At 37.4% G+C, this 21,409-nt stretch overlaps 1 protein-coding gene across 1 annotated transcript in view; it reads right to left on the minus strand.

Moving 5' to 3' along the window:
• Positions 1–245: 245 nt before the first annotated feature.
• LOC124170848 (solute carrier family 41 member 1) overlaps positions 246–21,409 on the minus strand; it is a 39,166-nt gene continuing 18,002 nt past the window's right edge. The window contains exons 2-9 of the mRNA XM_046549846.1: positions 10,508–10,794; positions 9,406–9,585; positions 8,612–8,756; positions 8,298–8,444; positions 7,968–8,115; positions 4,174–4,376; positions 3,432–3,580; positions 246–3,333 (exon numbers count right to left, since the gene is read on the minus strand). Coding sequence (XP_046405802.1) covers positions 3,160–3,333; positions 3,432–3,580; positions 4,174–4,376; positions 7,968–8,115; positions 8,298–8,444; positions 8,612–8,756; positions 9,406–9,585; positions 10,508–10,792 — 1,431 coding nt within the window. The 5' untranslated portion in view covers positions 10,793–10,794 and the 3' untranslated portion in view covers positions 246–3,159. The remainder of the gene's footprint in view (positions 3,334–3,431; positions 3,581–4,173; positions 4,377–7,967; positions 8,116–8,297; positions 8,445–8,611; positions 8,757–9,405; positions 9,586–10,507; positions 10,795–21,409) is intronic.

Raw genomic sequence — 21,409 nt, forward strand, 5'->3', positions numbered from 1 at the left:
ACCAACCAATGATCACACAATCAATATCAGGCAGCTCCTCTGCAGCCACATCAGGATTATATGAATCTTATTTTCAGCACCTCCTCCATCTATTGAGTTGCTATGCATATCTGAAGAATTGTGATTGCATTCAATAAGGTCACTTTGTTTATTTAGGGAAAGTGAAAGTCTTGGAATGTAATCAAGGACTGATTTTTGGAGACATATTTTAATGCACATTCCCCGATTAAAGTATAGGTTTGTCAAGCAGTTCAACAGTGAAACTTTATTTAACCATGAAAATAAGTACATCATAAAAAAGATAAAAATTTTGGTTAACAATCATGGTATGCACATAAAAATAGTTAATATATCTATTCACCAATAAAAATTGGTTAAAAAGATTGAGGAAGTACCTTTAGAAAATTAAAAGCCTGGATGGGGAAGTTTTTATGAAATAGTGTAGGTAGTACTCTTAATTTTAAGTTCATATATTGTAGTAACATCCTGCATAGACATCAACAGAGTAATCTAGCATTATCCATATTCATGCAGAACATGGTAGGAAGACCCTATATTGCCTTAATTATGGAAAATTTTTACTTCCTTAAAAAATTACTGACTACAGCTTATACTGTCTAAGTTTGACCATATGCAGGCAGTAACTTTCGTAAATTATTATTATGCTCTCCCCACATGTTGAATCACTAGCTGGCCTTGAGATACGAGACCCATAAATTGTGCTTGCTTGACAAAATACTATGAGTAAAGCTATGTCATCCACAGGTCATGACTCTTAAAATAGTAACTGCTGTTACAATATTTAACACCCTATGGAACTCTAAAAACAGTCCATAAATAATTTGTAAAAATCTTCTAAGTTTGCTATCTACCATAATGATGGACAGTTAAAATATTGGGACTTAAATCAAGCTGGAAACATCACCATAATGGAAATTTTATCTAACTAAGAATAGAAAGTTACAAAAAAAAAAAGCATACTATATGACGTGATGCTTTCTCTCCTACACAATAAAAATGTCAGTGACATATAATATATTTGGCTTGATATCACTCATCAATTCATTACGCTACATCTTACCCTATATAATGAACATCAACATTTTCCTCACCATACTTTAAAGGTGCCATTCTTTTAAAGCCACCCACCAACAACTTTCTCGTCACATGCCATCTTATACTTCTACACCAAAACCAATTTTGCATCAGTAACAGAGTGAAATTGAGGGGATGGCTTTGTGGCAAGCTGAATTTGTACTTCATCAAGTGACAGGATGTACCTTTTACCACTAGCGATTTGGAATTGATCTGAATTATTGATTGCTATAAAAAAAATGAGTATTTTAGAATGGGGTATCCCTCTCCATAAAAAGTGAGTATCCTTATCAGGCATACTCTGTTATTTTGATTCATGAGCCTAATATTCCCAAATTCATATTTTTGCTTGAATATTAAACCTATAGGCATAAGCTGGGCCAAATTGTCCCAAAACCTTTCATTTTGAAATTTGAAGGAGGCAACATCGATTTTTATTTCCTACAGTCTCTTGCATAATTGAGGTCTTGCAAATTAGAATAACCTACATTCACTTTGCTCAATCATTTCACACACGAAAGTCCCTACTAACTCAATAATGACCAACAGTTTTACATTTGGAAGAGTCCATAGTAAGGCATATTTCATCTTTACTAGCCTTGTGAACAGGGAATTCCTGTTACTTAGCATAGGGCATCACCATACAAAAAATTAAACTTTTCAATATGTGAATAAATGTACATGAAATTGCTAAAATTTCATTAGCCTAATATCATTTTTTTAAATTGATACTCTAGCCAGAAAAAAATGAATACATAAGTAAGCAAAAGTCATGCAATACTGACCAAGCTCTAAGCATCAATGTTACCAGCTCAACTTTTTTATAAAAGTATGGTATGGAACATACCATTTCTAACAAAACAAATGTCAGGACATGGAGCAAAAAGTTTTTTATCGAATACTCCTAACATGAAAAAATATAACCATGCCTCTCTTACTCCATGACAATAAATGCAGTTTTCAATTAAATTAGAGGACAATTTATGAGCTTTTCCAATAATCTAGCAGAGCCTAGCAATTTTACCTTAACATTTTAATTATTATTCCATTGCCTCAATAAATAGAACCATGATAATTGAGCTTCGTAAATATTATCAGGACCCAGTTAATGCACAGGTAATCACAGAGGCATAGTTATGAAGATATTTTTCTGGCTTTCAACATTTAAATGCCATAGTTAGAATATACTCAATTATAAAATTTACTCTGGGCTTAAGAAAATATTTTATGTCAAAAGATGCTATTCTTAAGTTGAAATAATCATCAAAATTCAAGACAGCCTATCCATTATTAGAAAAATAGGAAAACCAAAATTCCAGATTGTCCAAGAGTATACCTTATGCATGATTTGAATAGTTTGGACACTATTGCTTTTTCTAGTTTACTTGGATGACTTTATTTTATTATGGCTCTGAAAAGAGAAAAAACACACTAAAAGTAGAATGCTTGCATCTTTTGTTAAAATTAGCATGTGCTTAGAGTATAATATCAAGTTTCATTACCATTACTATTGATACTAAATACATTTCTCTAGTTAGAAGACTCAACAACTTCTCGAAGGTGTAACAAAATTTAGCCCATAGCATTGTAAACTCAACCATTCTTTAAAGATATTGCCACCTTATTTGAAATTTGATAGTAATTACTGGAATATTAACCTGAATGAAAATTTTTGATGCAGTGCATACCACTTCAAATGTGCTCTATGATGCATCAATACCCACTCTCATTTCTTTGTTGTTGGGTGAAGGACAAAGAGAACTTCAACACTTCTTATTATGATAAATTAGGAACAACTGCATGAGCATTTTACATGCTTCATAATTGTCCAGTGGTAATAAACATTTATATGCCTTATCGTAATTGGAGACTCATCAACAAACACATAATTCACAAGACAACTCCTACTCACACAGCCTTATAAAACACACACAGTTGAAGCTTCATCATAAATTATGAGATCAGAGGAAGCTTCTCTTGTCCTTACCTAAGGTATCAATAAATTTTTCCACAAAAATCTTAATACATCCTCATGCTCTGACCAAGTTAAAAATTCCATACAATTCAGCCCACATGTGCACCTATTGCTTGTAGGAAAATGAAAGCAACAGCCAGAAAACTGGTTCCCAGTAAGTCACCAATTGAAGTAAGGTAAGGAATGGCATTGTTGTCAGGATCAATTTTCTTTTTCCACATGAAATGAATCATTACATGTGCAATGTAAAGAAGCAACATGAGCTGAAAAAAAAAGAAAAATTCACATGAATAAAAACTCATTTGGAGGAGTCTATCATTAAAAACCAACATTTTAAGGCTAAGAGAGCAGTTCCTTTTACCTGCAAGCAACTGACGGTCAAATAAGAGAAGACAAATGCTGCAGATATGGATACAGCCCCAGTAGATATGTAGTCAGCAGCAAAAATAAATACCAGCTGTCCAGGCAATGACATGAGTAACAAGATTCTGGCAGTACGTGCCTGTGCAGCTGAAATAAATACATGAGCAAGAATCAATAACATGTATACCAAAATTGGGTTCTTTATCAGTAGGATTTACTAGTAGGGTTAGGGTTCTGTACATTTAGGATTACTTGCAATTATCTGCAAGCATGGCTAATAATCATTTATTTGCTAAAGCTATTTCAACTTCCCCAGCACAAAAGGATTCATGAATGATTTTCTCTCTTCTACACATCTTGGCACAAATTTAATAGATACTGCAGTTAAAAATTCCCGGTAAACAAATCAGCCATTGGCATTCATAACACTCACTACGTGGGCTGATTCTTGACTCACTGATCCCACAGACATAAGGATTATATGACCATCAAGAAGCCTAAGGCTTTTGCAATTATGGGGAATGGAAAACATTTGTATCATCAAAAATACATTGTTGTACGTCATGGCTGGGGGAATCATTGCAATCAAGCATAAAGATATGTTTGAAGTCTCGTACATGCCCCCTCCAAATGAACACTATACTCTGAAAAAATGTCTTCCAGCTACGGGGTAATCAATGCAAGTAGGATGGATGGTAGATATTTTACTGGGTCAAGAAGAGACTGATCAAATTACTTACATGTGAAGAGAGCTCTCCAAGGAGGGATACACATTTGAGCGTGAGGAGGCAGGATTCCAATCAATGATGACTGATGCAACATAGTGGAAATCCTGCTTGCTTGGACTGATACTAAATTTCCTCCAATTCCATTGATAATCGGTTGGAAAATGACGAATCCATCAAAAAGGCCTACTACAGCATCCAGAACAAGACCGCCAAACCTGTAAACAACACTCCTCATGAATAATTATTTCAGATTAGTACTTTTGGGTATTTTTGCTATTTTAACTATAGACCAACAGTCCCAAAAAATCCTTCTATAACAGCACCACCCTGTGAAAACGCCTCATTAAAAACTGATTAGGATTTGCCATTCCTCAGTGGACATAAATGGGTACAATTAATGAGCAATGGTTGAATAGTCCCTTGAGGACTGCAATGGGAAAAGAAATGGCTCAATTGGTCTGCAAAAGCACTCTACTGCTGCCTAGGGTGTCAAATCCCCACACTTATGCATGTGCATAGATCTTGAACGACTTAAATGAATGGGGATTTTGGTTCTGCAATTTTTCCATTTTTACATATGAACTCATATCCTATCCTCATAGCCAATTCCCTATGTAAACATTGAATGGTCAATGTTTTCCAGGTTACATAATTATATTCTGCTGAGATCATTCAGTCTTCATAGAAACAAAATATATTTTTGTATCTGTCTTGCAAAAAGCAGTCCAGGTAATAGGCATTTTTTCATGTTATAATATTAATTGTGCAGAAAACTACTTCCTTGTGATTTCAAGAGTAGACTAATGATAGTAATAACTCAGCACACACAAAACAGAGCTTTTGTGTATTTTTAAATACAATCCAAATATTTAATTTTTTTGCTTAAATCATCATCATGAATCACAAATATTAATTAGGTGTTTATGCATATTCTTGTTAGAATCAAGCATATTGAACGATTGAATGATGGAAATTCCTTACATTAAATAAATACTTGCTGCGAGTGTAACATGCATCCCTCCTTACTTTTCCCCTCGGCAGATTCCTCACACCTCCGCCCAGACTGCACACTGTATTCCAAAGCATTCTTTCTCACAGTATTTTCATCATTTTCATAAAAAATGAGATTTTGAAATGCAATTTATATACAATTTTCGAGGAGCGTGGTGGCCTGGTAGTAGATTACATGGCCGCTGATCGAGGGGTCCCGGATTCAAATCTCACGTGTGTCTTTCCAACAAACAAACAAGATCCTTAAAGTGCGTGGTGGCCTACGGAAAGGAATTGGATCCTTACCCTAACTTTCCTGTGGCCTAGTTCGAGGTGAGCTCTGCCTTCATTTATCCATACCAACTCTCGAGTTGAATTGCTGAGTGAGTGATACACTCTCTCTAATTTTGTTTAGCAAATTCCAATCAAGTCACTAAGCTCAATATACGGTGCCGTTCACAAAATAATGGTTATCTGTTGTTAAAAATTTACACAGTATTATAATTACTTGTGCAAAATTTTCGAATTTTTCTCTTCGTATGCGTCTCTCCATATTTAAAATTCATGAACTATTAAATTGTACCCTTTGGCCCGGAAATAAACGGTATAAACATAAATTCACGTGACCCAGAATGTCAATTATAATCACATTCGTAGCCTTTTGTTGTATATGACAAGTTTCTGCCGGCCTCAGTGGCACAGCGAGGGGGGGTTCCGTGTTACTCATAGAATACTGTTAGGATTAATCAAATATCCCTCAGAAAGCCGTAAAACTCGCCATTTTGAACCATTATTCTTAAAATATTTCTGGAGGAGGGCCCCCGCAACTCCTGCTTACCCTGATGGGTATGCAATACCCCCACACCCGTAAGTATTAGTTGCGCCTACAACCCCCCCTAGCCTTAAGTCTTAGCTGCGCCCCTGGCCGGCCAAAAAATACATTCAATGCTTCGAATTATTTGGGAAAGAAGAAAATAATCATGGGACACCTTTTCGCCGAGGGGAGTATTGGCAGAGGAAATCGAATCCGAGAGAAAAAGTACTTCTTTGTGATTGATCTCCCTGAAACCGAGCGACATCCACGCAGGAGTTCCTCCCTCAGATAGTTTGCTGCCTACTCTATGTTTTGAGTTTAAGTCATCAAATTGGCTGTTCAAACACGTAGCGGATACAGAAAAAACTCAAGGGAGGGGCGCAAAAGATATTTTGCGCCACCTGTATTTTTATCGCGATCAAAAGTAATCAAGTTATATGCAAAATTTGTGATAGTTTTATTTAAACTGATTATAGAAATATACGAGACGATGCTATCTTATGATGTGAAAGAGTTAACAATTGTGGTTCTGCAATGTTCGGCATTGCGGGCAGTCCCGGAAGGGGGGGGCGCGCGCCCCCTGCGTCCTCCACATGCATCCGCCACTGGTTCAAACACACAGTTATAGGTTCCCCGCTGTATTTGTAGAATTGTTGGAATAGAAAAATTTCACTTCTTGGATTTCACTCTTAATTATGTCCAACCATGGCTTCAACACTATGCCATTATCATCTTCTAGGAAAAAATAATAAACAGTGGAACGTGTGAAGCGAAGTTTATTTTCATGCTGCAAAGTTAAGGGCAAAATGTAAAATTTTGCATTCGAACAAAAGTGCGTGAGCTGAAGGATTCATTTGTTTCTTTCTGCGTGTGGCATGCGCCCATTATCGCCCTCTCCTCTCCTCTCGCGCCGAACGGAGTGTCAGAAACGGATTCAAGCGTTGAAATCACCGCTTTCTCTGTTCCGAGTGGCGTCTGCGTCTTCGTGTGTTTGAGCTAGCGTGCGCAGTAAAGATATTCACTACAAGAATAGCCCGAGCCATATCGATTGGACATCTTTGGAGCTATCAATGACATTGCTTTAGCTTTTCCGTGGTAATACATAGGTATGTTACGTGTCATAAAAACGAAGATGGAAGACAAGAGGAACGAAAAAGATAACTCCAGCGTCCAGAAGGAAGCTTATCCACCTAAAATTAAGTAAACGACTGACACAATAGGAAATATCCTACGTGAATATCATAAAAGGTTGATATCACTTTTACTATACTCATCATTACTTCGGTACGTCTTACAATTTCGTTACTCACGGTGGAAGGGGGTAAATTTATATATTTCACCCGGGACGAATGCAATTTTTTCACTGTAAAAATGCGTGTCTTGCTTTGACCTTTGTATTTTCCTTTAGTTCTGCTGTCAAATATTCACCTGAGAGTCAGATTGCTTTCAAATCAAAAGGTGAAATGACTGAACACGTACCAGTTTTGCCAATCAGTCATATTTACGGCCGCTACCAACGATTCTACGGCACTCTCTGCCGCAAACACCACGACGGTTTTTTTGGTCTATTATACGTTACAGAAAGTCTTGGAAATCATGGCAGAGTTGGATAGCGAAATTCTGTTTTTTTCTAACCCATATTCTTATCCAAATTGAAACCCAAAAGTAATTCATGAATTGTCGCTTTTTAGTGAGATATACAGGATGTTCATCAACGAAACAAGGTATTTAATAATTGATACATTTTTTATCTCGGAACAATAAACAATCCGACTAAAGCCAAGGGCAGAATACCAAGGCAATATTACATAACGGTCTAAATTAATTAAGCATCACCACCACTTTTTTTCTCGACGGCCTTCCTTTCGATGCCTAGTTAGCTAACATCCCTTGAACGTAATTTTAGTGTGACTTAAGCGTCAAATACGGATGAAGATAAATATCATGACGAGGGAGTGATTTCCTATTTCACAACATGTGTTTGAACCAAAGTTGAGCTCACCCGCTGATCATGAGTGCTGAAAGTACCGGTACCCATCCCGTTTTGAGAACAGGCCTGGTAAACTGATTGGAGTGGGTGATCCAGATCCAAAATGGAAGGAGGAGCAGGTAGACGGCCAAGATTATGAACAGAATGTAGTAATTGGTTTCTGGAAAAAAAAACATATATTAAGTCAACGTTCAATTCATGAAATAATAGGAACCATAGTTCAAAGTAGGTTAAAAATAAAGCTATTCGTGTACATTTACAACAAAAGTAATACGCAGGATAACATTTACAACAGAAGCCAGTACTTTGGTAACATAAAGGGGTTTGTAGACTGACGCTTACCATGGAAACTATGTAGAAATGAAGCAACATTGGACAGTAGAGAAATTGACACCACATCGCCAAAGCTAGCAGCTAATGGTGTTGCCACATTGTCTGGATTCACTTTAATTTTATGGGACACGACTATCACAGCAATCATCACAAAATCTGCGGAAAAAGTAAAACATAGCTCATATATACCAATATTTAATCCATTATGAGCATTTTATTGGTGCACTTATACACTTATACTTAGTGTGGACGTTACATCACAGAAAATTAGGATTTAATGAATGAAATTGAGGAAATTTAAGAGTGCCTACGTTAGAGTTTACCTAAAATAAAGCAGGAACTTGTGGCAGTCACCATGCTCGATGCAGCCAGAAGAATGGCATGCTTGAAGTCAAACAGTCCATCCATGACAGCCCCGACAGACACAGCAAACAGTGACACCAACAGGGCCGCAACAATTGCTTGCACCTGAGATGACATAAGAAACGTGTTGCATTTTTTCTTTCGAGACTATATATAGCTTTATTAACAAGGAAATTGTTATAAAATGCGCAGTGGTTCCGAAAAAATCCTCTCGGACCAGATTAAGACCGGGAGGACGTGAGTGAAAGAAAAGACTGTCCAACGGCCCCGAAATATCTCAGCGGTAAATTAAGAGAAAATAGTGAACAATCCAACGTAACAGTTATTACCCTCATTTTACTATGCCATAAATAATGTCATTTAAAGTTAATCATGTGTATTTATACATTTTTTACTTCACGTTTATTGAATAAGGTACCGATTTTTTTTAATACTAACTAGTTGAGATCCGATTTTGGTATTTCATAACTTTAAAAAATATCAAGGCCACACTTAATCAGCCGTTAAATATAGTTTTTGGTGTGTATTTCATATCTTCGACAGAAGAAAGCTGTCATCAGTGTTACGAAAAGATGGCGCTTCAGAACTGGAGATAGCGGCCTACTCCGGGCGGCCTCAAAGAATTGATGCAAATCAAAAGAAATGCATCTTTAAAGGAAGTCTAATAAGTATGTCCCGAATACGGGAAAATTTGGAATGAAAATTATCATACATAGAAAAACATTCATCATGCACTTATATGTACTCTTCATACCTGGACCAGAGCAATATTCCCGACTATCATACTCCAAATTTGCTTCACTGTTTCCATATTTCCAAGATTTGTTTGGGTTGAAAGACGGGATGCGAGGCACATATCGAGGTTTCCTTTGAGCCCAAGTAATGCAGGAACTAAAATGAAGAGTTCAGGAACTTCTAGAAAGACTGGCCAATGCTGAAAATGGGAAATTGGTGAATGAGTACTTTATTCATGAAAATTACCAAGGCTAATAATTATGACTGTTCTCGTATTTTGCAAGCAATAGTAAAAATTAAAGATCCATTATTATTTCCACTAAAAAATTAATAATGTGAAACCGAAGATATTCCACAGAATTATAGAAGCTTCAGATGAAATTCTGCAAACGAGGTTAGAAGCAAATAATTATTAATTTGTTTGTTCTACGCAATACCATTCCACCGAAAGCAGCACTGCAATTGGCCTTTGCATCGGGGTTATCATTAATGTCGCGAAAATATTTTATGAGCCCACATGTATATTACTTGAACCCTCAACCTTCAGATTGGCAGGCGAGGACTTTAACCCTCGACGCCGAGGCGAGCAACTAATTTTCCGAATACTCTTACATAAGGATCCTCTCATTTACTCTTTCCTATTCCTAAACACCTGCTCTGCGCAGGCCATTGTATTTCTAACATCCTTGCTGTTGTGTCCAGGGGCGCAGCTAGGAATTAAGGCTGGGGGGGTTTAGGTGCAACTAATACCGGTGTGTTTGGGGGTATGGAATACCCACCAGGATAAGCGGTAGGTGCGAGATTAACAAAATTGCTGAATTTTAAGATAATTGGTTAAAATGGCAAAAATTGGTTTTACGGCTTTCTGAGGGATATTATTTTAATACTTACAATATTCTATTAGTAATATCAATCCAATTAAGTAAAATGGATTAAACTTAAAAATTTCTCTGAGCTCTGGGGAGATTTTATCCCCCAAAACCCCCCCTTCGCTGCGCCACTGGTTGTGTCCACTTTAATCTAGACGGATTAAATCATTCCTGTGCGATCACATCGTTTGGATTGCTTCAATCATCTTTCTAGCGAAGGGTGGGGAGCATGTGTGTCGAGAAGAAATGTACCTGGACGGTCCCGAGCACGATGCCCGCTCCGATGGTTCCAATGCCAGCGATGAAGAAGGGCAGAGCCACCTGGGCGGCGGTGCTCCACCACTTCTCCTTGTTGTGGATCGTCGAGTCCATAGTGGAGGTGGTGGTGGCGAGGCTCGCGATGGTCGCCAGGCTCCCACCGCTGCTCAGCGTCGAACCAATGCCCTTCTTCGTGTCTTCTTCGACCAGGGCAACGTCCAACACAACAGGGCTGTGGTCCATCGTTCTCCCTGATGTGGCGTCTATGAATGCAACCATATCTACAAAGGAACGAGAAATTTTGTTCTTATTTTGATACATTTATTATTATTATTATTATTATGTCGTTGTAAATTTTTCATTTATTTTAATCATACAAAATGAAAAAATAAGAGTATGATATCATTTCCCTATTCTTCTATGACATGCCAAACATCTTGGAATATATTTTGATGCTTACTACAATTTATTTTAATTTTCCGACGTTAGTAAAAAACTTATGATATCATCAGAGTATTTCATGATATTTTTAGCGGCATAATATTAAAAAATACATTCTTAAATGAGCGTTTTTTTACTCCTAGGAAGCGACGCAATATCTGAAGCTGTAGGATATATAATAATAAGATGGCTTTCACCATACGAACACCAATTCAGAGACCAAAAGTTGACAATGACAATTGTGAATTTTCTCATCGAAACGTTGGCTTTCATTACTCTTAGCCAATGCCAAACCAGACAAGAGAACATTATTTGCCGGAAAAGCCTGAAAAATCACTGAAACGTAAGCCGTAGTATTTGGCCTTATTTAGTCGAAAAACGCAACGTGAGTCACGCTTATGATATTCCTCCGGTTTAGGTAATAAATTCAATCGGCGAAAATGTTTGCGACGATATCATCATCAAGATAGTAATATAACCGGTAAACTGCACAGGTACAGTTATACAAAATTGAGAGAGGTATTTTAGTATTCCTATTTAAAATCTAAGCGATTATTATTAACCGAATATTATTTGAGTTTTTCACTAACTTTCTCATTAAAAACAATTAGGACATTTAGGAATAATAATTCAGAAATATAGACATTATCATGCTCCTTATTTATTGGACATGCATATGATAAATTCAATACCAACATCAAATTTAAATACGTAGAATGTGTGGGGCTAAAACTTCTAACCGTACCTCGAATGTAAATATTCTCACCTCCAAAATCACTACTGATCGGTACTATTCCAACACGCGTCCGCAGCTTTACCGAGGTGGAAATGCCCATAAATGACATAAATGATGAATAATCCTTATCAAAGGATAGTTTTATTGAGTGCATGAAAAATATCTCATCAGTCATTTTTGTAATTTTATTATTAAATTGAATTTGGAATAGGTTTATTACACTTAAATGTTTCATTTAAAACATCGTACATTCGAAATTAGACAATTTCCGAAATTTATCCAAGTTGAAATATAGCAGGAAAATATTAATGCCGCAAATTATCTGTCAAAATACTTCTTATGATCACCAAAACCTTCTTCTGAATATATATATTCAAATATGGGAAACAGGAAATACGCGGAAAAATTCTTTCCTGGTTGTTATAATTTTTTACGAAGATTTCTTTCTCTCAGGGTTCCATATGGTTGAAAGAAATCATTGTATTCTCCTAGCCGTATTTACCAACCAAGGAAAAATATATTCAACTCTTTTGGTGATGTATCCGTAACTGTATTTGGAGGTATCCATAATAGGCTATATCCTAGTCTCAATAATGATCAATTTCTTATCTATTTCCCGATAAATACGACCAGTGTAACGACGAGGGATCGGGATTGGGAGGAATAAGTAGATCCATCAAAATACTAATCGATTGATACGCGCTTTTTATTCGCTCAGAACTGCATGAGCATTCTTGCCCTCAATTTTGCGAGCGTCTGTCTAATTTTGACATGAGTCACAAGCCTCGCCATTAGGACTGCGATGTCTGCCGTCTGAATCTAGGTCAGTGACGAAGCAGTGAATGTTTCAAACGGACAATGAGGACAAATTTTTGGGTTAAATGGTTTCTACTAGAGAAATTTATTTGCACTCAAAAGTATACTGAAAATCTTGGAAAAAATACTTGAACAAAAAAGTATATTGAAAACACTGAAGAAATCTGTTTATTTCGCGAACACTAAGTGAAAAGGTAATAACGAGAGTTTCATGATTTCCAAGGGATTAATTTGAGAGCCGGTAGAGGTGTGAAAAGTCACGCACGCTAATGACATATTGCATAAGTAATTTAGAAGACAGATTGTGATAGAGAAGATATAATTTAGGCACAAGACTATTTCTAGGAGTGACGTAAACAATAAAACTGGCAAGACATTACTCAGCAGATTGGTTTTTCCCATGGAGTGTGTATTGTGTACATTTTTCCCAAAAAAAATTCTATTTTATCTTGTACTTTATAACGTCATAAGTTCATTTACGTTCATTTTTGGGAAATTGAGGACTTTTTTTACTGCCTAAAATGCCGATTTTACCGGTTCATGCCTATTTATGCTGATATCGCCTTTTAAAAGGAAATAGTCTTCCAACTGGAAATAATGTCATAAAAAGTTTTCCTGGATATCTGACAATTACTTATACCACTTATTTTAAAATAAGTGGAATAAGACTTATAATGGAATACCACAAAGTAAATCAAGATTGAGTGAATTTCATAAAAGATAAATAAAAAATCATGCAAACCACTATTATATAAAAAGAAGAAAATAACTAGCATATCAATATTATGTGATGTGTACTTGGGATGATTTCAATTGCTTAAAATATTTTTAATATATCACTTGTAGTTACTGAGTTAAAAGAAATACTGCCCGTATTACATCTACTCCCAGTATCGATATCGTTGGCTAAACACTGCATTACTAGTCCAGTAAATATTTCCTCAAAAAAGGCCAATTAGGTTAGGAAAGTTTTGTTTCTTTCGTCAGTATTTTGGAGCGATTAATCCGAATCTGGGTGGATTCGTGACACACATAACTAGTTATATATTGCATTTTTTATACCATACATTAACGTTATCTGTATACGTTAACGGAATCATTAATGAAGTTAAATATACATCGTCTCCATAGAAAATTTACGAAAATGACATTACCAACAAATTTAGTCCCTTGTGTTTCTTTTTCCGACCAACTATTGGGCTCCATGAGAAAATTGATATTTTAAGCCCATCTCCGGAAAACCCACTTTCTCCAGACTAACGAAACAAGCCTGCAGTAGCTATGTTTTTTTGTTCATGAAAATAGAATACTATTTGTTCAGCTCTTAATCCGAAAATGAGGAAATTTCCTTCCGTTATGCCAAATTTTTTGCAAAATAAAAATACGCTAAAAATCGCTGCATTGCTAAAATATGTTTCATCAACAATTACCCACTCAAAAATGATTATATTTTAATTACATATTCAAGTTTATGTATTGACCCCATCATTAATGATAACATTTACAAAAATTTAGTTAAATTATTATTCTAGTGCGCCTTTTAATAGTATCTTTTAACTGATTAAATTAATGATTTAATTAGTTAATTGCTCCATTAAAAAATGAATTGCTTGATTTTAAAAATCACTGAGTAAATTATGAAGTTAAAATCTCTTCCGCCAAAATTGCTCGCTCACTCTACCATTTGTTTTTTTCATGGTTATGAATCATGTTCGCGAACAACTTGTTGATGAGATCAGCTTTCGATGAAACGAATTTACAAAATTTCCGAGGTAATGAAATCAATCTACTTGATTAGTCGATAGGAACATCACCGATAGTCAAAAATTGCTTGGAGATTTTTTTTCACGTACGGTAGTGGCATATTTGTCGACGACTCAACTCGAGCTTAGCTTTGCTCAAATTATATGATTTTTTAATTATTTTTAAATTTTTAATATCTTTTAACTATTAAAATGTTTCATTGTTAAAACATTAAAATATCGTTACGAAGCTCATTCTTCACATTGGTAAAAGCAAAACAAGACATCTACTTTTGACCGACTTGACGGCTTTTGCAGTGTTACCAATTCCTTAAAAATACCCCTAAGATCAAGATAATTTTTTCGTGACCTTTCACTATTTTTTTAAAGCTTATTCTGTTATCCGAGGCTGAGATGAATCCAAAATATAAAATATCATTTAAATCGGTACAGCCATTCTCGAGTAACTAACACGATTTTCGGCTATTTTTATATGTAGAGAGAAACTTATTAATCAATTATGTGCGGCAATTTGAAAATAATACATCAAAACGGAAACCATCACATCAGAAATCCACAATATTTCTTGGTCCGACAAAAACGATGAATAAAAAGGGATATTTCACCGACCCTATGAACGAATAACAGAGGATAGGTATGGCAGTGGGTACGAAACCCTAGGGCGGGCTCGCTAGGTTACTCTCCTGGGCCGAGGCCTGGAAGCGTTAGCTTATCACCTCTGCACAGCAGAAGGGGGAGGACAGGAAGGAGAAAGGATGGAGGCGCCACCGCGATAGGAGTCCGACGACGCCTCCTGGGACAGGGTAGGGAGGGAAAGGAAGGGACGAGAAATCCCGCTCCGTCACAAAGGCGGGCGGGTCCTACCACTAGCGAAACCTGGAAAACCATTACTGTGCCAGCGATTTTAGAGGAAGAATAATTCAACGATGAAATCGCTAGATGATAGGTATGGCGGTGGATTCGAAACCCTTGGTCGGGCTCGCGGGGTTACTCTCCTGTGGGGGCTTCCTCTAACTCGTTAACGAATTATTTTTAACGGGTTGTTAACGAAAGTCCTCTCTTGCAACGACACCCTCTTATCGAAAGTGAGTTGCTGTATCTCACCTTAACGACAGCTCGTCGTTGCAAAAAAAGACCACGGCTCGTCGATAGCAAACAATACACCGTCGGCGCCTGCGAGTGAGGCTAGAATTTCAAGCAATCACAATGCCTAGATTTATTCGTTCGGTAGCATCAAGAAGCAGTACCTAACTACGGTCACTAATGAACAGTAAATAGTCACCATAAATAAATAAGAAGCTGCTAAAGAACGCACCGGTCGATTTGGAAAAGAATAATAGATGATGGAGAAAACTGAAGAGTATTATTTTAGCAGTGGATTTATTTACTGTTTTTATGATGTGTCGTAATATATTTCCATGAAGAACGATCCATAAAATAAAATAAAGGGGAAATTAGTGTAAATAAGCGTGTAATTTCAAGGATTCAACAGTCGTCGATGGAAGAATATCGGCAACTTTTGGTTCATTATGTATCGTAATATTCAAGTATTTGACCTGACATATATTGTTAAAGTGAAAACACAGGAAAGAAATAATCTGGAAAGTTATGTACAATTTATTTGAGAATGAATATGTATGCGAAGTTTCAACTTCCTAGCTCAAAAAAATCGTTTTTGAGGTATTGACCAGCTTTTTTCGACTCTAGCCCAGTGTGGGTTGTTCTGAATTAAAAATACGGCGAAAATTTGGATTCTGAACATTCATAAGTCGTCTTCTCTGCACTAGATGCTTGGTTACATTTGCTCCCTCCTCAAGAGTGATTAGCTCCCTCCCTAAAAAGCGAAGACCCATCAATCGAGCCGAAAGAAACTACCGACTAAAAATAATCGAAGCACCATAATTGGAATGTGTAAATATTATTTTCACACAAATTTTCACAAGGTAAATATCTATCTTAAATCTTCTTCAAACAGCATGTTTACTCCCCCGCAAAAAATAATGTCTGTTGCCACTTTTTATAATGGTTGATTACTGCAAAACGTTTTAATGCTTTCCACCTCCTTTGCAAAAGTGTTCCTATAATTTTTTAAGTAAAAATACCTTCATCGCTTTGTTGAAGCAGAGTTAAAACTTTACAACCGATAACAAAAAACATTATGGCGGGCGTCGATAAGCTTAAGACGTGCTCTCAAGCACCCGAATAAGCCATCGACATTTTTCGTTAGTGTTATCGAGAAAATATCGTTAAGCGAGCGTAGAGAAAACCAATAGGGTAGTTTCCTTCATCAAAGAAAACGAAAGTCATTGATTTCGATTCGTTGCCCACCATTACTGTATTCATAATATACAAATTATTTCGTTTTAGAAATACTGGTTTAGACGAATGGCAATGGTCCATTTTTATCCTCATTTGAAAAGGGCCAGATTGGCGCCCATGCGATTCCACTCCACGTGACGTCACAGGGACCTAGTTTCTATACGAGAAGATAGGAGTCATACGTCGTCTGAGATTACCAATGCATGCATGAGGCGCAGAGCTCAGGGAAACATGTCTTAATAATCACTTATTAAAACTGGCTAAGGCCGGAAAGTTTTCTTCATTTGATAAGGTATGAATAATCCTTATTTAAGCCAAGCGCTACCAGCCAGCAGGGTACTCAGCTACCCGCTAGCAGCCTGCGTCGTATCAGCGCTCAACTCGCCTCAAGGTCACCTCACAAGGCGGCAGCGGGAACCAGAAATACGCCACACGGAGAGATTTCCCGACATTCATACTTACGCGTCGCGTTTTCGCGCGCTAGAAAATTTTCACTTTTCATTTAATCGCGAAAAATAGATATCGTCATTTAAAAATCTAAAATCGTGAAATACGTACTCCAGGAGTAATCGTCTTCCGATTTAGGCAATAAAAAATAATAGGAAACACCCTATTGTCGTTAGTTAAGATTTTCGATAAGCTAACGACGTAGCAACGTCGATAAGACTTGCTATCGAGTTAGAGAAAGCCCCTACTGGGCCGAAGTCTGAAGCTATAACCTTATCCCCTCTGCACCACAGAAGGGGGAGGACAGGAAGTAAAAAGGAAGGAGGCGCCGCCGCGATAGGTGCCCGACGCCTCCTGGGATGGGATAGGGAAGGAAGGGATGGGACGAGGAATCCCGCACCGTCACAAAGGCGGGCGGGTCCTACCACTAGCGAAACCAGGAAAAAGCATTACTATGCCAACGATTTTAGAGGAAGAATAATCCAACGATCAAATCGCTAGATGAGAGGTATGGCAATTCATTTCTCCGCCGAACAATTAAAGACTTTCATGAATGCTATGCGGAACTTCGTTGGAGCATTCCCTTTTTATTTGCGAACGGCCGGTGTCCTAAATCCCCGCCACACGCCTATTGAGGTGACTTGTTGGGTAGTTTTTATTGGAGACATAGATGTAATATCGATTCTCCTAAGACAAAACGGGGAGTAGAGCGTGAATGAAATGGCTGAGATCAGATAATCATTGGGTAACCTCTAATTCGTGCGGTTACTTGAAGATTCTATTTATCATTCTATTTATTATACACTCAGGAACTTCATCAAAAGCTGATTTTAATTTAAGCGGTTTCAAATTCACACCTTGATTCACAAAATGCCGATGATTTTTTCGTTTCCGCGGTGCTTTAGAGGAGCGCGGACTCAACTTTGGGTGAAACTGGATGAGCAGCACTGTCCATGATGTCGCTTTGAGGGTGAATCTACTCAATACGGTAGTATTCGGGTAGATGGTAATACCCACGTTCGAAGAAGCACGATTATTTCCTTAAAGTTTGTGTTCCATAACTGATGATTTCTGCATTTTTTACCGAAATATGAGGACAGAAAATGGTCATTTTTTATTTAGTACTGAAAAATACATGGGATGCAACTTTTTCAAAGACCAAAAAAACACATCAATCGTGGATACAGGTTTTAGTGGAGACGAACGAAAATGCCAATGTTCAAAAGGCACTGGAATCCAAACGGTTCGTCGGAAAAACTTAACGGACGACATTTTTTGGTACTTCTGATTTTTTTTCAATTCCCTATCGTTGAAACATGCCTTCCAGTATAATAAATTAAGATTTGTAGACTAATAGCTGAAAAAGTTACAAGTATTTTCCATTTTTTGCTATTTTGTGACACCATATTTCATGAACCAACCCGTGATTAAGTCAGAGCCCAAAAAAAGGGCAACATATCAAACAAATCAAATACTTTCCAGACCAATTTTGACGGGACGGTATTTCCTGGGAATAACACTACCGTAATAGGTGAGGTGTGTGACAGTAATCAGTTTCGCTTAATCAATTGCTCTGCCAATACACCAGTTTCAACATCCCTCACCCATTTATAGTTCACTACTTTCACCCATTTTGGTCATCTTTCATGCCATTTGCCAATTACATCTACAAGATAACCATGTCATCACGGTATACAACTAGGTTTTCTACGAGCAACATATCTGGATAGAAAACAAGGAAACTATTCTCGAATTCAAATCAGCAGATTTGAATATCGATATCGATGCCAATCCAACATTCACCAGATGCAACTTTTTTTTAATTTCCATTAATCATGCAATAACTGTAAGCAAGAAAATATAAGAAGGAAGAAGATAACTCCTAATAGTGACCCTGGAGAAAATCTGAACTTTGGTTAGTGAACTTTTTCAAGTATCTAGTTATGTGGGTCCATTCCTCAAGAATTCTGTACGCCTTACAGAGAAACCTCAGGAGGGAATACGTTGCCTTGGTTACGTTGAAAACTATAATGGGTTGAAAAATTACTTTTTTTCGGGATCGAATTTGCCCTATGCAAGAAAACTGTCCGCCTACATCCGGGTCTCAATTCCAATTTTTTTCAAAATGGATGATATTAACCACTTCCGCCCAAGTCCTAAAGAATAAAATTTTCCCAAAATCAGGCTAAATATGGAGACAAATATCTATGTAGATGAAATGACTGCAACAAAGCTCCTTTCGGCAATAACAAATTATGAGTATAACTATCGGCATTTGGGAAGTGTAAAGTTTATCGAAAGGATTTTGTGATCTTGCGATGCGTGAGGATGATGCACACATTTTGAGAGTAGGCGACCCGCATATAACCCAAAATTTCTGGCTGCGTGCGGCATCACGTGACATTTTGCCTTTTGGAAGCCAAGTTAATGGTTGATCAACTATTTTTTCAAACATTATCCCTTCATAAATGCCTCAATGATCCTTGCAAGGGAAATAATTCCCATTACTCCCTGAAAAGAAATCGTTAATTTAAAAAAATAATTTTATACGGATATATTTGCCTAAAATGCCATGCTTTGAAAAAATGTTTCCAGGATGAACATTGTCATCACAGTGTGTTTAAGATGTATGAAAAGGCAAATGCCTTTTCAAATAAAAATGAAACACAAATAATGAAAAATGTTTTTAAAACGTTTTTTATGATAATGACGTCTATATTTCATTCGATATTTTAAAACGCTTCCCCTGTCAGCCTTAAAGGAGGCCAAATTACCATAAAAATCATAAGTTTGTGGGTTTAAATGCGGCCTCTGGCATTAGCAAAGCGTCTCAAGTTCAAGGTGGTCCAAGGAGTTATGATTTTGAAGGACCACCAACTTCGATGTCACGCCTCATTGTATACTTTCAACTCGTCGCCACTATCGCCCACACAAATTCAATATTTCGCTACAAACCAAATAGCTGAGCGAATGTTTTGGTGGACGCGGAATGTGGAACAGCGATGGGGTGCAAAGGAATGCGGTGACCCGGATGAGCGGAAACTCAGGCGAAGGCAGAGGAGGAATGACAATGAGCCAGGGCATTTGGGGTCAGTTAATGGCCCCGTCGAATCCGACAGGACACGGAGAAATCACTTGTGATGAACCAGGGGCAGGGACGCCGACTTACAAAAAATATTGGGGGGGCCCAAACCGGTGATCTTTCCCCGGGAAATTTTATAAGTAGTGAGTTTTAAGTTTTTTAAGTATTTTAGAAGGGTCATACGATCAGCATTAGAGCCCTGATAACTCGAATCTCTATATCTGGACACTCCGGGGAAAATCGACAAGCCTAACACATTTTTTCCTCACACCCATAGCGAATTTTTGAGGGGGCTCGGGCCCCCTCAAGCCCCATGGAGTCGGCGCCACTGACCAGGGGCCGACCATCGCGAAACTATATGAAGGCAACACCTCACATTCAAAAACATTAATTAACTTTCAAATTAGGTTAACATTCGAAGACATTGAGGATTTTTAACGAAATTCGTCTGCAAAGGAAACGGGTGTTATTTGAAAATGTCGAACGATGGACGTTGAGGAAGGCGGATGAGAGAAAAGTGGAGGCGTTCGAGATTTGGGGGTGCGGAGGAGAATGGGGAAGTTGAAGTGGGACGAGAGTTAGAGGAACGAAGAAGTGCTGGAGATGGTGGGCGAAGAGAGGAAGCTTGAGGATGAGATACGGAGGAGAGAGAGGTTGTGGATGGAGCGAGTACGAAGCGGGAAGGGAATGCTAAAAAGGGAATGCTTTGAGGGAATAATGTAGTGTAAGCGATGGAGGGGAAAGGAGAGATTAGGGTTCGTTGATAGAGTGATTTTGAGCAGGCCTTATTGTCCACTGAAGAGAGAAGTCCTATAGGGGAGGGGGGACAGGCTGGGGTAGTGAGCAAAATGCCCCTATTCACGTACCTAGAGAGGATAGAACACTGAAATAATAATAAAAATAATACAAAATACAAATAAATTTTTACAAAAATCAACGTTTTATCGCGAACAAAAAATAATACAACAAATTTTCTATGGGGCTTACAGATACTTTAAATAAATTGTTTCATATACAACGAAAAATGTTGGGCGCATATTCCACTAAACACTTAATTTATACTTAACATCATTACATAATGAATCAACGAAATACAGCGAACAACAGTTAATTGCAATTTTAATTGACGTTAAGCGGGGCCATTCACTCGAGCAAATATCTACTCCTCCAAATTTTCGTATACTCCTTGAAATGCTCATGCATTCACCGAATACCCATACATTCATTCAGGCACTCAAATCAATACGCGTTAATTGATGATTAAAAGTCTGTAATTACACGGCCCAGGTCCT

This window comes from Ischnura elegans, chromosome X (genome assembly GCF_921293095.1).
Source record: "Ischnura elegans chromosome X, ioIscEleg1.1, whole genome shotgun sequence".
Taxonomy (NCBI): Eukaryota; Metazoa; Arthropoda; class Insecta; order Odonata; family Coenagrionidae; genus Ischnura; species Ischnura elegans.